Consider the following 15,172-nt stretch of genomic DNA (forward strand, 5'->3'; position numbering starts at 1 on the left):
ACTGACAGAGGTTCTCCAGGGTACTAGGCAGGGATCCTTTTCCCGTCCTGCCTGGAAATCCTGGGGGTAGCGCCTGGGGCCTTCTGCATTCAGAGCAGATGCTCTACCACGGAGCCCTCTGCAGAGGACAGCCACCCCCGCAACTTGCTCTGAGAAAGTCTGTGTTGCAAGAGGTCCCTGTAGCTGCTTCCTGCTTCTTCCTAAGGAGCAGTTGAAGGGGGCTGCTTCCCACTCCTGCCAGCAGCATCCGGTAGCCTGCCTGGGCTAGTGCCTGGGCTAGTGTGGGGAGCCTGCAGAGGCAGAGCCCCTCCCCGCAGCCAGTGCTTCCTCAGAATGGAGCCGCCCGCTTGCTCCCCAAAGCCCTTCTCCCTCCTTGCCCCAGCCCTGGCTCCAGCCGCCACCTGGGAGCTTCCCCCTCCCCTCCTAAGGAAGGGCTGTGGGTCCAGCCAGCCTCAAACTGCTGCATGTTGTGGTCCTAGAAGTCGGCCTCCGCCAAGCTGCTGGACTGGGCCTCTGTGACACACTGGACATTCGACCTCCTTTGTTTTGCCCCTCCTTCCTTCTCTTCTTCAGCAGTCATTCAATGACAAGCGTAAAAAGAACCTCTTTTCCCGAAAATTTCCCTTCTACAAGAACAAGGACCAGAGTGAGCAAGAAACCAGTGATGTGGACCGTAAGTATGTGGGTGGGGGCAGGGCAAGCGCCAGCTGCGGATGTGCCGGGGGGGCCTGCCCTGCGTGCCAGACGTGGCCTTGCCTTGAAGGGGTCCCAAGAGCTGCCACAGGGGCAGAGATGCCGCCATCCTCAGGGAGGGGCTGGCGAGCAGCCCAGCTCTCCTTCCGCAGCTGATTTGGGGCGGGGGGGGGGCAGCAAGTTCTGTTGGCTGCAGCTAAAAGGCAGGCAGCCTCTGGCTTTCAGAGGTGGGTTTGAGGGGCAGGAGGTTTAAGTGCTGCCCTTAAATTGGTTTCTGGCTGAGCTTTGGGCAAGCCCCTTGGACCCCTGTGGATGCTCTTGGGACCACCTTGCCGTAGCCCCTCATTGATATGCTACTGACAGTTATTTTCTTTGTGATTGTCTCTTTATTGCTTGCCCTCTGGGAACTTCTCTGCAGGAGATCCCTGAAGACATGGGATCAAAAAGCCTGAGTAAGTGACCCTCTTCCCAGAGGCCCCTGAGCCCCTCCTCTGCACGGCTCATCCTCACTGAGACAGAAGGAGCTTCCTCCTCATTCCTCCCTGGGTTCTCTTTCCTCTGCAGTTGTTTGCCATCTCATCATCCAAGTCATGCCACTTCCATTTACTTTTTGGTTGGGAGGCTGGGAAACCTTTCCCTGTTTTGCAAGCATGAAACTCATAGAATCGTAGAGTTGGAAGGGACACCAAGGGTCATCTAATGCAGAAATCCCAACTAGATCATCCCTGCTTGAAAACCTCCAAGGAAGGAGAGTCCACCACCTTCTGAGGGAGTCCATGCCACTGTTTCCTCTTTCTGGCTAGAGCCTCTAGCCGTATGCAGGTCTGCCGTAGATCTCACCTGGGTTTCTCCTCCGTTCTCCGCATGTCCCCTGTTGTCTGGTGTTGGCTCAGCAGATACAATGGCCAGGGTGGCCCTTTCAACAGCTCTTTATGAGGGACCTGAGCTTTCGGTGGGGAGGTTTTAAAAGAAGTGCTTACTGATCCTGAAGAAAACATCGTCAACATCATCATCATCATTATTACTTTACTATTATTTAATAAATTTGTATACCACGCTTCATCCAAAGATCACAGGGCAGTTCACAACATAAAAATGCAAAATGAGAACACAAAATGCATGATCAAACAAAAATAGACCAATAACCGTCCTCCCACAATTTAAAAGGCTATAGAATGTTAATCAGCCAAATGCCTGGTTATAGAGAAATGTTTTCACAAGGTGCCTAAAGATGATATTATTATTATTATTATTATTATTATTATTATTTGCTGCCCTTTATCAAAAGATTCCAGGGTGATGTAGAACACTAAGAACACATAATAAACACAATAAAAATCATCATAATAAAATAAGCATAATGACATCCCCCCCGCCTTTAACAGATTATTTAATGGCCAGAGGCTTGGGTAAAGAGGAATGTTTTGGCCTGGTGGCACCAGGAGAGTTTCTCTGGTGAGAGTGTTCCACAGTCGGAGTCACCACAGAAAAGTCCTGTTCTCATGCTGTCACCCCCCCCCCCAATCTCTCAGGTAATGGGGACATAGAGAAGGGCCTCAGATGACAAGTGCAGATCAGGGTCCGTTTGTATGGGGAGAGGCTTTTCTTAAGGTGTTGAGGTCCTGAGCACCAACTGAAGCTGACAGAAGGCACTCCACCAGTGCAGTCAGGCCAGGATAGGTACAATATGCTCAGACGGTCTTGCCCCCGTGAGCAGCTTGGCCACCAAATTCTGCACCAGCTGAAGTTTCCAAACTGCCTTCAGAGGCAGCCCTGTTGATAATGTGTTGCAGTAATCTAACCTAGCGGTTCCCAGAGCATAGACATAAAACCATAAACCTGTCTGGGTTCCTGTGAAGTGGGATGGTGGTTGCTCTTTTCACAGATATTTTTCCTCTCAGGGGCCATATTCCTCTTACCAGCCCTTCAGATAGAGAAAGCCCAAGGGGGCAGGGGCAGTATTTTTGCTCAGCTGCCAGTGCTGGAGGAAGCCCTGTTTCCAGGGTCTGTCATGGACTCATCCTGGTGACAAGTTCAGCAGCTCTTTTTTCAGATCCTCTGGAGCTGGTCTCCAGCAACAGCAATCCAGGGGCCAGTCTTATGCCCCTGGGGGGTGGGACACCTCCTGCAGTTCTCTGTGACCTGCAACAGTATGTCATTAGGGTTTGGCTATAGGACATTAGGGTTTGGCTACTCCTTCCGCCCCACGTCCAAGTTTCTCTTGAAGCAACAAAGAGTGCAGGAGACCATTCTTCATCTTACAGGTGGGTAGCCGTGTTGGTCTGCCATAGTCGAAACAAAATAGAAAATTCTTTCCAGTAGCACCTTAGAGACCAACTGAGTTTGTTCTTGGTATGAGCTTTCGTGTGCATGCACACTTCTTCAGATACACTGAAACAGAAGTCACCAGATCCTTAAATATAGTGAGGGAGTGGGGAGGGGTATTACTCAGAAGGGTGGTGGGAATGGGTGATCAGCTGATAGGTGTGGAAAACCTGTTGACGACTTAACGGCTGCAATTAGTCTTGCAGGGAAAGGCAAGGGGTGAGATGTGTGTGTTGGAAGTACTCCTTCAGGCGTTACATTGACAATATTTTTCTTATCTGGACACATGGTCAACAGACCCTGGACACCTTCCACCAGACATTCAATGACTTTCACCCCACCATCAACCTAACAATGAACCAATCTATGCAAGAAATACACTTTTTGGACACTACTATAAAAATACAGGATGGACACATAGACACCACCTTATACCGTAAACCAACTGACCGACAAACATATCTACATGCTTCCAGCTACCATCCTAAACATACCAAACAATCCATTGTATATAGCCAGGCCCTACGTTACAGCCGCATCTGTTCCAACTCTACAGACAGAGACTCTCACCAAGAGATCTACAGCAAACCTTTTTAGAACTAAAATATCCACCTGATGAAGTTAAACAACAGATCAACAGAGCCAGACTGATACCCAGAGAGAACTTGCTGCAAGACAGACCCAAAAAAGAAAAGTAACAGAACACCACTAGTAATCACATACAACTCCCAAATTAAAACAGTACAACGCATCATCAGAGATCTACAACCTCTCCTAGACAATGACAGTTCTCCTTCTCAAGCTCTGGGAGGAAGACCCTTCATCGCCTACAGACAGCCACCCAATCTCAAACAGTTCCTCACCCACAATAATACAACAACAGGACTCAACATGGACACTGGTACCAGAGCCTGCAATAAACCCAGATGCCAACTTTGCTGCCACATAAACCCGGACAACACCATTACTGGTCCCAACAACATCAAACATACCATCTCAGGACTATTTAATTGCTCATCTTCCAACATTGTGTATGCAATCAAATGCCAACAGTGCCCTTCAGCTCTCTATATTGGACAAACAGGCCAAACCCTACGCCAAAGGATAAATGGACATAAATCTGATACCAGGAATCACAAGACAGAGAAACCAGTAGGAGAACACTTCAATCTCCCAGGACATTCTATAAAAGATCTCAAAGTAGCTGTCTTAATACAAAGAAATTTCAGAAATAGACTGGAAAGAGAAGTGGCTGAATTGCAACTAATCACCAAACTTAAAACCATGGAGAAACCTGGTCTGAACAAAGACATTGGATTCTTATCTCATTATACATAACAAAGCTATCTTTAGCCATCTCACCCCTTGCCTTTCACTGCAAGACTAATTGCAGCCGTTAAGAGTCAGTCAACAGGTTTTCCACACCTATCAGCTGATCACCCATTCCCACCACCCTTCTGAGTAATACCCCTCCCCACTCCCTCACTATATTTAAGGATCTGGTGACTTCTGTTTCAGTGTATCTGAAGAAGTGTGCATGCACACGAAAGCTCATACCAAGAACAAACTCAGTTGGTCTCTAAGGTGCTACAGGAAAGAATTTTCTATTTTGTTTCATTCTTCAACTTCTCAGAGTTCAGGTTGTTGAGGCAGTGACACTCAAGTCTGTTTCTTGGGGACTGACTTTATCTTTTTTAATGGTACCCAAATGCAACTTGTCTTAGACCTCAAATTCCTCAAAGAACTCATCCACCATCAAAAATTCAGGATAGAGTCACTTTTTATTGGCAGGGCGCTCTGCAGTCTGAATTTTCATGCCTCAGTAGACCTAGAAGAGGCTTACCTCCACGTACCAAATCACCTTCAGCACAGATCGGTCCTGAGGTTCCCCTACAGTCGAAACCATTTCCAGTCCTGACTGTTGCCATTTGGCCTCGTCTCCACACAAGAGGGTTCCTGGTGGGTCCTTGTGCCTCGAGGGTATTCCTATCTGTCCTTCTTTGGAATACCTCTTGGTGTGGCAGGAGTGCTCTGAATGCTCAAAAGGACGTTTGCATGCTTGTAATTGCTGGCGGCTCACAGCTTTCTAGCCCATGAAGCAAAGAGTCACCTGTCTCCTGCCCAGTGACTTGGTGAAGATTTGCAAGGCCAGGTCTTCTTCAAATACGTTTATAGTTCCTGACAAGTTAAATGCTTGTGCCTTTGCTAAAGCTGCATTCAGAAGACGTGGGCTTCAACAGGTTCTTCCGCAGCTATAGACCGCTGAACCCCTTTCTAACCCCCTCCCCTTGCCCCCTCCCAGCTCCTGCTGTGTGCCTTTGCCAGGTGATCTGGTGCCTGGCTGCAGTGCAGATGCTGTGTGAGCAGTGGAGCCCAGTGGTGGGGAGAGGCAGAGCAGCGCTTTCGGCCTCCCAGTGGCCTCTCTGGCCTGACCCACTGAGCTCCACCGGTTTTCCTGGCACCACCTGGCCCTCGTGGTGGCAACCCCTCTGGCCATGACACATGCTTGGCAGATCCCCAAGGAGGCACCGACGGCCTGGATGGGAACGGAGGCTCCCTCTGACCTGTGCTTCTCCCACCACCTCTGAGCTCCAGGCTGAGTTGGGAAGTCACAGAAACTCCTCTGGGGTTTGGACTACCTTGTTCTGTGTCTGCATCCAAACGTCCTCTTGCCTCAGCCCCAGCCCTGCCACGTTCATTGAATGTGGAGAGAGATCCTTCATCCCTGCAGAGTGCAGGTCGTAGCAGCCCTGTCTGGCACTTGTCCTTGTCTTGCTTTTCTTTGGGAATTTGTTCTGCTCTGGTGCAGCTCCTCATTTTCTCCTTCCTGTTCCCATTTCAGAGCACGTGACATCCAACGCCAGCGACAGCGAAAGCAGCTACCGTGAGTGTCTTGGAGCCTTGGGGGCAGGCTAGGAAGGCCTGCTTGGCTTTCCCTGTGTTTGCAGCTAGAAGCATCTCTCCAGGTGCCCATTCGGCAGCAGAGCATATCTGAACTCTGCTGGGGGTCCAGCTCTGGCTCTTGCGATGGCGCTCTTCCCCAGCCCAGCTCACCCGGGCAGGGCACCTGAGCAACAGACCCCCTCCTTCCGTGGTGCCTCTGCTCCGCTGGATAGGCCGGTTGCTGGGAGTGTGAGGGGGTCGGGGTCAGCAGCTGATCCTCACAGACCCCTCGCCTCTCAGCAAGCTCCACTCCAGGCAAGAGAGCGGATGCCAAGCAGATTCTCTTTTGGCCGCATTGCTGCACTGCTGGCCTAAACTTGTGCTTAACTTACTCCATTGTTCTGTTGTTTAATTTCAGTGACAGCCTGTTAATGTATCCCTTGTTCTTGTGTTTTTTTATTTTCTCTTTTCTTAGGTAGTTTTTGGCTTAAGGAATCATATCCAAAGTCTCCCACTCCCTGAGCACTCTCAGGCTTCCTGACCATAGAGTCCTGTGTCTTTCTTCTAGCCAAAATAAGATTCTAGAAATGTGGCAGGAAGGGTCACTAATCATTTCTGGGCCTGTGGCCACATGTGAAATGTTGAGTGTGTCACAAGCACTGTCCGCCAGTCGCTTCTTTAGCTATATGTTACCGAAAACTGAGGCATACCTATTGAGATCACCACAATAAACTCACCTTAATCGAAATATAATTAAGAGTAGATTGTGGCTCACCACATATATACAGAGAGTGGTGCTTATTAACTTCATACCAGGCTTCTATACCAGTTTATCCTGAAAAGTCTATATGACAGATACGTGTGTACATCTGTATTATTTTACGCAGACACTACTACATTCCAGCTCTAAACTGGTGTATCTGAATTTGCAGGTGGCCAAGAGGAATACGTCCTGTCTTACGAGCCTGTTACTCAGCAGGAAGGTTTGTAGCATGTTGCATATAAAACAAAAAGCCCTGAAGGCCACGGAGGCCTTTGGCTCTCCTTTGCAAGCGCACCTTCCCAAGGGATCGCTTTCAGCACCACCAGCTGGTTGGCACCCAGTGCCCTTGGCTGCACTAGGACCTTCTGCGAAGGAAGTACGGAGGGCTCCCTTCAAGCTCCCAGTTGTTGCTCCGGAGTTGCGTCCTTTGGACCTCAAGTGTGTGTGTGTGTGGGGGGGAATGGGGGCATGTGCTGTCCCAACTAGGGCCGTGGGCTAGAGGTTCCTCACCCCTGCCATCGGAAGGGAAGCCATCAGGTCAATGTCTCCTGTAACTTGGCCATGGCCACAGGAAAAAAACTCTGGAACGAGCAGAATGCCTAGCGGGGACTCCTGCTGGCAGGTGGACGGGGGGGGGAGCTGGTTTAGGCAAGCCTTTGACCCCCAGGAACTTGGGGAAGGGACAGGAGGTTGTTGGTCGTTTTCCTTCCTCTCTGACTCTTGGGTCTGTTCCCCCTTCAGTCAACTACACGCGGCCTGTGATTGTTCTGGGACCGATGAAAGACCGGATCAATGACGATCTCATCTCCGAATTCCCTGATGAGTTCGGATCCTGCGTTCCACGTATGTATGGCAAAGGCCTACCAGGGAAGGTTTTGTCACACAGGCAAGCAGCACAGAAAGTGTGTTTCAGCTTGGGAAAGAGCAGGCCAGGGTCACAGCCCTCGGTTGTGAGGAGCTGCAGTTGCGTGTTGTTGGGCTTGGAGTCAGCAGTGAGTGCAGAGCCCTTGCGGGGGCCAAAGTCCTCCTGCTTGGCGTGGGAGACACCCCAGGGTCTTCCTTGGGCAGCTCTGGGCATCGCCTGGCTGCAAGCAGAGATGCCTCTTGCCCTCAAGAGCCCTTTCAGGCAGTCCCCAGCCAAGCACAAGCCGCAAGTGCTTTCCCTGGGGGAGAGAAGACCCTTTCTCAGCCAGGAGCCATGAGGAGCTCCTGGGCACAGCACCCTCCCAGAATCTTTGACATTGGACATGCTTTCCCCTTGGCCAGCCTGTCCAAGCACACTTTCATTGCCTCATTCATGGGGAGGGGGGCACGTTTGGCTCCTTGGACCAGAGGCTTTCAACCTTTTTGAGTCCACAGCTCCCTTGACCAACTACCTTCTTTCTGCAGCTCCCCTGTGGGGCTCAGGGGCTCAGTTAGCTCCCCCCTTGCCTGCAGAGCTGGCAGCCTCTCACCCTTTTTCGAACACCCTCCCTTGTGGGGTGTTGCCTCAACCTCCTCTCCCCTCTCCTTGGGAGTCCTCTGGACAGCAGCCCCTGGTCTCTGAGCTGCCCCACCCCACCCCACCCCAAAGAGAGATGCCTCCCAGAGGCACCATTTGCCTGGGGAGCTTATAGCCAGGGCTGCTGCAATAAACAGCTGCACGAGCCTTTGGGAGGCAGAGACACGAGAGGACACCCAAGGAAGGAAGGAAGAGGAACAGAGGCCAGTGTTGCCCACGGCACCCTGACCGTCAGTCAAGGCACCCCAGGGTTGAAAGCCACTGCCTTGACCCTTGCCCAAACCACATCGGCCTGGCACCTTCTGAGGGCAGGATTTTGATCCTGCACAGGGAACGGGGCCATGCAGCCACAGCAGCAGGATTTAATCTGCTCACCAGTTGATAAGCAAAGATTGTAGCCCTTTTCCTTCCCTTTTAAGGGTGCAGCAGAGCAAAGGGCTGTCCTTTAATTGGGGTGTGGGGGGGTGGGAGCTGGCTCAAAGGATACTTTGCCTCCAGTCATGGAGATGGGCTTCAGGCTCTTGGTGCCATGTGAATGGAAGGGAGAGGCTGGCTCAAAGGGCACTTTGCAGAGCTGCCGCAGGGCGTTTGACTGCTGTGTGTGTGTGTGTGTGTGTGCGCGCACACACACACACACACACACACACACTGCCTGTCAGATCTGGCCAATGAGGCCCATCTTGATAAGGATCTGGGCCATGGAGGCCATGAGATTCCCCAGCCCTGGCCTTGTTCTGCCCTGTCCCCATTTGCCCCCTCGCTCCCCCTGCCTGCTGGCATCCCTGTGTTCTTCCTTTCGAAACCTGCTGGAGCGTCACCAGTGTGCAGACGACACCCAGCAGTGCTTCTCGCTCCTGTCAATCCAGGAAGGCAGTGGAATGGACTCAGTGCAGGAGGAGATAGGGCTTTGCAAGCTAGGGCTTGGTCCACACAAGGCAGGTAGTGGGCTGCTGGGTGAGGTGGGCCCAGCCTGTTCTGGGTGGGTTGCTCCTTCCCTGGAGGCGGCTGACGCAGTGCCTTCTCTCCACTTTGGCCAATCTAGAGAAGGCAGGCTGGGTTCATTCCTGTATCCAGACAGGTTTGTTGCCCTGCATTCTACATGGGGCTGCCTTTGAAGGCTGTCTGGAAGCTTCAGTGAGCCTTAGATGTAAAGGTCAGAACTCTGGTCTAGCACTTGAAGGTCAAAGCACTTGTAGGGTGCCAGGGTCCCTCCTTGGATCTGCTTCCTCCCACTGTTATGCACAGTAAGTAGAAGGTGCTTGGTGCCAATATTTGGAGTCAACGTTGAGGTTGTTGTGCGTTGTACCTGCCTGCCTGCCTGAAAGCTGCCTGTCTCTTTCCGCAAAGATACGACCCGGCCAAAGCGAGACTACGAGGTGGATGGTCGGGATTACCACTTTGTTACGTCCAGAGAACAAATGGAGAAAGATATCCAAGATCACAGGTTCATTGAAGCCGGCCAGTACAACAACCACCTGTATGGAACGAGTGTCCAGTCCGTGCGGGAGGTAGCAGAGAAGGTAAAGGAGCTCCTCTCTTTCCAAAGTCTGCTTGGGGGAGATGAGGGATGGTCCTGGTCTGCCCCAGGGTCTCCTTCCCCATCACTCCTTGATCCGGCAGTCATGACGCAGCCTCACAAGGAGGAAAGGGCGTCTTGCCATGGGACCTCCGCTAAATCTTCAGCGCTCCAGGAGCCTCCTGAGCCCAAAGATCTCTGTTAACTAAATGTCATGAAGTCAGTGCCCTCAGTCCATTGCCTCAGTTTTGCCATGGAAAATATCTGAAGATCTTATACAGCAAAGCTAGTGCCCAGCACTGCCCGGGTATTTTTAGAAACCCCAAAATATTGTGATTTTTAAAGGGATATGTACAGTTTTGAGTCTGCCCCCATCACACCATAACTCGGGAGAAGTCGGTCCAAAGTTCCTCCTGGCCCCAGTACCCCGTCAGCCTCGAAGGAGAGCTTTTTAGCCCCTGAGAAAATGTTTCCACGCCCTTTGTGCTGCCTGGAGTGCATCCAAGTGAAAGGAGCAGAATTGACCACTGAGGATTGCCTTGTAGGGTCCCTCTGGGAAAGGTGCAGGTTGGCACACGCAAAAGAGACCTGTGTTACTTTTGCATTTCCCTTTGAAGCATGTTGGCCGAGATTTGCCAGGCTGGGGGCGGCAACCAGTACCAGAGGTTGGATCAGGAGTTCCCCTGCTTAGGTTTCCTCCTCCAACCCATAACTCTGCCCAGATGCAGTTACTCTGAGTCTTAGGATGGCAGTCACAGAGGGAAGCTCAGCAGAGAAAGGTTTGGGGGTCCCAGGGGGCTTTTCCCCAAGGTGCCCTGCAGCACAAGCAAGGCAGCTTTGCTACATTCCACCAAAGGGAACCAAAGAAAAAGCTGACCAGAGTCTCCCATTCTATGTGCGCCTGGGTGATTCTGACGGGGAGGAGCTTGGGCAAGGCCAGGGAGAGCTCTTTTTTATTGGCTCATCTGGAAGGGATGTGGCTGCCAGGGTGGGACCCTTTGTTTCTGAATTTGCCGCTACACTGCAGAGGAAGTGGGCCTAGAGTTGCTGCCTAAGACAATGCCAGGTCCCCCTAGGTTTGCCAAACAGGCCTCCTCTCAACCCCAAGAAAATGTCTGCAAATAGCTAAACTAAGCGGAGGAAGGGGGCTCAGTCTCAGCCGGCAGGCTTTAAAATGCAGACAGGCTTGGCTGAGCTGTCTGCCAGCAGTTCTGCTCTAAGATGCCTCTTCCCTCAGGGGAAGCACTGCATTCTCGATGTCTCCGGAAACGCAATCAAGAGGCTCCAAATCGCCCAGTTGCATCCAATCTCTATTTTCATCAAACCCAAATCAGTGGAGAACATCATGTGAGTGAAATCTGGCCTTGTTCTGACCCCTCCAACCTTTTCCTCTCTGCGCGTGCTCCGGTGACCCTCCTTGCGGCATGTGGCCTTCTCTTCCAGGAAGGTCGTCAACACAGTCTCCGGGAAGGGAGCTTTCCCTGGGGGCTGGGTGTATTCTACAACCCATAATATCCTGCTGTTTTCAGCAGGAGAAAAAAAGCAGCCAGCAAAGGTTCAATCCTCTGCAGGAAGAAGACAGGGCCAAACTTTAAAAGCAAAATGTCTGTCCTTCCTGCAGAGGAGGAACCTTCTTCCGGTTTTTGGCTCTGCCTTCTGGAGAAGAGCAGGGCGACTCTGATGCTCCTGAGCTGCTGCTTGAGGGTAGCTCAGGAGTCGCCAACGTGGTGCCCTCCAGGGGTTGCGGGAAGGTGCTTCTCTTGGGGTGCTTCGTTTTAAACATCACATCCGAATGGCTGAGCCTCGTCATCAGTATCTTGGTTTGATTTGTGCTGCATTTTCAGGGAAATGAATAAGCGGCTGACGGATGAGCAAGCTCGGAAGACCTTTGAGAGAGCCATGAAGCTGGAGCAAGAATTCACCGAACATTTCACAGGTTGGTTGCTCAGCTGTTTTCCTGTTATTTGCTGGTGCCTTTCAAGACAGCGGCTGTGGGGTTTCAGCGCTGGAGGGAGCAGTGCAAGAGCTGTGCCGGTCCAGGCCCTCAAGAGCTGCCTCCTCCTCCTTCTTCTCTCCTCTACAGCTATTGTGCAAGGAGACACATTGGAAGAAATCTACAACCAAGTCAAACAAGTCATTGAGGAGCACTCCAGCCCCTACATCTGGGTCCCTGCCAAGGAGAAGCTCTGAACGCCGCCCAGGGGAGGCACAGTGGCCCCCGTGCTTCCCACCTGGGGGCAGCCCCTGTCCTGCATGGGCCCCGTGGCTCCCGTAGCATTTTCCCAGTGCCCCACTTTTGTTCTGACGGTGTGGATTCTCACAAGCTGCTGGTGGGTGGCCATTTTCTCAAGGGTCAAGGGGCAGTGGCTCGATCCGCTCGTGTGGATATGAAACGGAGAATTTTGTGGTAAAACTCCTTAATGTTTAAGGGAAAGTATCCTTCAGAGATTTTGAGAAAACAAATCTTTATATACATCCTTTTAAATATTTCCTAACAAAAGAAAAGTGGTCTTAATGATGTAAATGGTGAGCAGTTTTGCACGTGTGACTTGACCTGCATGATTTGATTCACGGGGTTGGCTGCAGGCCATAGTTCTGTAGTTTTCTGTTGTTGGCAACACATTTATTTTACAGGCAGTTTAATCGGAGATTTTTGTTCAAATGTCCACGATAATGTAAATGGAGTTGCCATTATTTCACAAGGGAAAACCCATTTTCATAATTTCATAAGAATATTCTTTATAGTCTATTTTTTCATTTTTTTCTGATGCCATTGTTGGGGACAAGAATATCTCCTGTTTTTAAACTAGCACATACAAGACTATTTGGAGTGTCTTACTGATATCATCGATGGGTAACGGTCATTGCATTTTTGAATCCAAATACAGTTTAGGTGCTTTAAAAGCTTGTACTTCATATAGGAATGATTAATTTTGTTCTGCAAATATTCTGAAAGATTATCATAAGAGACGATTCAGAGTCTGAAATATAAATATGTTCTTAGAAGTCAGATTTTAATGAATATTTTACCCACAATAACTGCCTATTTTGTTATAATAAAACATATTATATACATACAAATATATATATATATATATTAAACTTTCTTTAACTAAAGTTGTACTGTGGGGATTTCTTTATGTTGCTGTACACAGAACTCATTTGCTTGCAGCTGGTTTGCAGGATCCCTGAGAGAACTGCTTTATCGTCCGCATTTGAGGAGGTTTGCAGTGCCCAAGGTGATGGCGGCCCCTGTGAGCTGCCCAGCTCCCTCCCCTCCCCAGAGTCTCAAGTTTCCTCTTTGCTCCTAGGAGGATGTGCATCTTTGCCCCGGAAGAGCTGGCAGTTCCCCTGTACTGGTGCTCCACTTCTCAGTGGAATTGGGAGCAAGAGGAGCGGAGAGCTTCTGCTTTCCTCTCCCACTCGCCTGGTGCAACTCTGGCCCCTTCCTTCCATTGCCCCAGCCGGCAGAGTCCGAGTCCTTCGTAAAGAGCTTCCATCATCTGCCGCTGTTCAAATCCTCCAAGAGAGAGAGAATGAGGGCACTGGGCTTTTTTGTGGATGGTTGGGGATAGCAACAAACTAGGAATAATATTGAATGATACTTACCCAGGGAGTCGCTCCCAGTGCTACAGTTCTGTGATTCTGTAATCTTTGCGTTTAGTTTTAAATTTCCTCTGTTGACCGATTGAACACTAAAGCAGGACATAAATTTTCTTAATATACCTTTAAAAAGGCGGCAGGAAACATGCATACTCCAAAGGTCAACATAAGCTGCCCAAGTCATAGAATCGTAGAGTTGGAAGGGACACCAAGAGTCATCCAGTCCAACCCCCTGCAATGCAGGAATCCCAACTAGATCATCCCTGACATTTGGCCATCCAGCCTCTGCTTAAAAATCTCCAACGAAGGAGAGTCCACCACCTTCTGAGGAAGACTGTTCCACTGTCAAAACAGCTCTGTCAGAAACTTTTTCCTAGTGTTTAATCGGAATCTCCTTTCTTGTAACTTCAAGCCATTGGTTTGAGTCCTGCACTCCAGAGCAGGAGGAAACAAACTGGTTCCCTCTTCCATGTGACAGTCCTTGAGATATTTCAATATTGCTGTCATATCTCCTCTCAGTCTCCTCTTTTCCAGGCTAAACATACCCAGCTCCTTCAACCACTCTTCATAAGACTTGGCTTCCAGACCCTTGATCATCTTCATCTCCCTCCTCTGCATATTTCCAGCTTGTCAACATCCTCCTTAAATTGTGGTGCCTAGAATTGGACACTGGATTCCAGGTGTTTGTCTCACCAAGGCAGAATAGAGTGAGACTGACTTCCCTTGATCTGGACACTAGACTTCTGTTGATGCAGCCTAAAAATACCCAGCCAAGAAATTATTATTATTATTATTATTATTATTATTATTATTATTATTATTATTATTATTATTAGAATAGCACTAGCTTTCTTTGCTGCTGCATCAGACTGTGGACTCATGTGAAGCTTGTGTTCCACCAAGACCCCTAGATCCTTTTCGCATGTACTGCAAGTAAGCTAGGGGTCCCCCATCTTTTATTTGTGCATCTGGTCCTTCCTGCCTAAGTGCAGAACCTGACATTTGTCCCTATTGAAATTCATTTTAAGTTGCGGGAGTTCCTGTTAGACCGCAGAGCAGTCAAGAGGAAGACGCTCCCCTCCTGCTTCCTTTCCCATCGCATCTGCAGAATGTCCCAATTGGACCTTGCCTACAGACCCATCAGGCAAGTTGCTCCCATGATGTCAAAAGTCATGCCTTTAACTGGGGATTGGGCACAGCACCTGCTTGGTTTTGAAAGAGAAGGAGTAAATGAACCTTTCAGTCGCTCTGTTCCTCTTGGGTGATTTGGAGATGCCATCCCTTCCAGCCACAAGATAACACTTGCAAATTTGTGTGAAGAGAAGATCTCTGTAGCCTGATCTGCCTAAAGGGGCCTCTCTAGGCCTCCATCTCACTTTCTGGAAGCCCAAAAGTCCTCTCCTGCTTCTGTTACTCCCTTGCAAATAGTGCACAGTGGCCCATACAACTTTTTTCCCACAGCACTTTTGTTCCCAGTGCCAGAGTGTAGATTAGGGTCCCTGCTGGCCTTCAACAGCTGCTCCCTCAGATAGGATTCTGAAATTCCAGAAGTTACATCTTGCCCAGAGGACTTTGGAGCTACTCACCCTTTTATTCCCCTGCCCTTGTATCCCAGTATAGCAAATGGGTGCCCTCTGACCACCACCACCCCACCTCTGACTGTTGCTTTCATGCCTGGTGCTCCCCCCCCCCCCCGGAGCTCCATCTTAACCCCTTTTGGCTCAACCCGCTTGTCTCATCCCCACCTGAAACCTGCTGAAGAATGTGTCGCTCGGCAGGACACATCCTGTCCCTGCCATCCTGACTGCTGCTATTGTATTTACCTTTTAAGAATATCCCCCACACATTCCAGTTTTCAAAATGCCCCCAAGGTTGCCAACCACCCAAA

The 15,172-nt window shown here is 50.1% G+C and overlaps 1 protein-coding gene across 15 annotated transcripts in view; it reads left to right on the forward strand.

Moving 5' to 3' along the window:
• DLG1 (discs large MAGUK scaffold protein 1) overlaps positions 1–12,717 on the forward strand; it is a 94,570-nt gene extending 81,853 nt beyond the window's left edge. For 7 of the 15 annotated variants that reach the window (XM_033150963.1, XM_033150964.1, XM_033150970.1 and 4 more), the window contains 8 exons: positions 574–673; positions 5,861–5,902; positions 6,834–6,884; positions 7,406–7,507; positions 9,513–9,685; positions 10,919–11,028; positions 11,526–11,617; positions 11,765–12,717. In XM_033150963.1, the coding sequence (XP_033006854.1) occupies positions 574–673; positions 5,861–5,902; positions 6,834–6,884; positions 7,406–7,507; positions 9,513–9,685; positions 10,919–11,028; positions 11,526–11,617; positions 11,765–11,871 (777 nt within the window). In that variant the 3' untranslated portion in view covers positions 11,872–12,717. Of the gene's footprint in view, positions 1–573; positions 674–1,111; positions 1,146–5,860; positions 5,903–6,833; positions 6,885–7,405; positions 7,508–9,512; positions 9,686–10,918; positions 11,029–11,525; positions 11,618–11,764 lie in introns of all 15 variants that reach the window. The other 8 variants (XM_033150968.1, XM_033150969.1, XM_033150973.1 and 5 more) reach the window with 2 other exon arrangements.
• The last annotated feature ends 2,455 nt before the right edge of the window (positions 12,718–15,172 follow it).

The sequence above is a fragment of the Lacerta agilis genome, chromosome 5 (genome assembly GCF_009819535.1).
Source record: "Lacerta agilis isolate rLacAgi1 chromosome 5, rLacAgi1.pri, whole genome shotgun sequence".
In the NCBI taxonomy this organism is placed as follows: Eukaryota; Metazoa; Chordata; class Lepidosauria; order Squamata; family Lacertidae; genus Lacerta; species Lacerta agilis.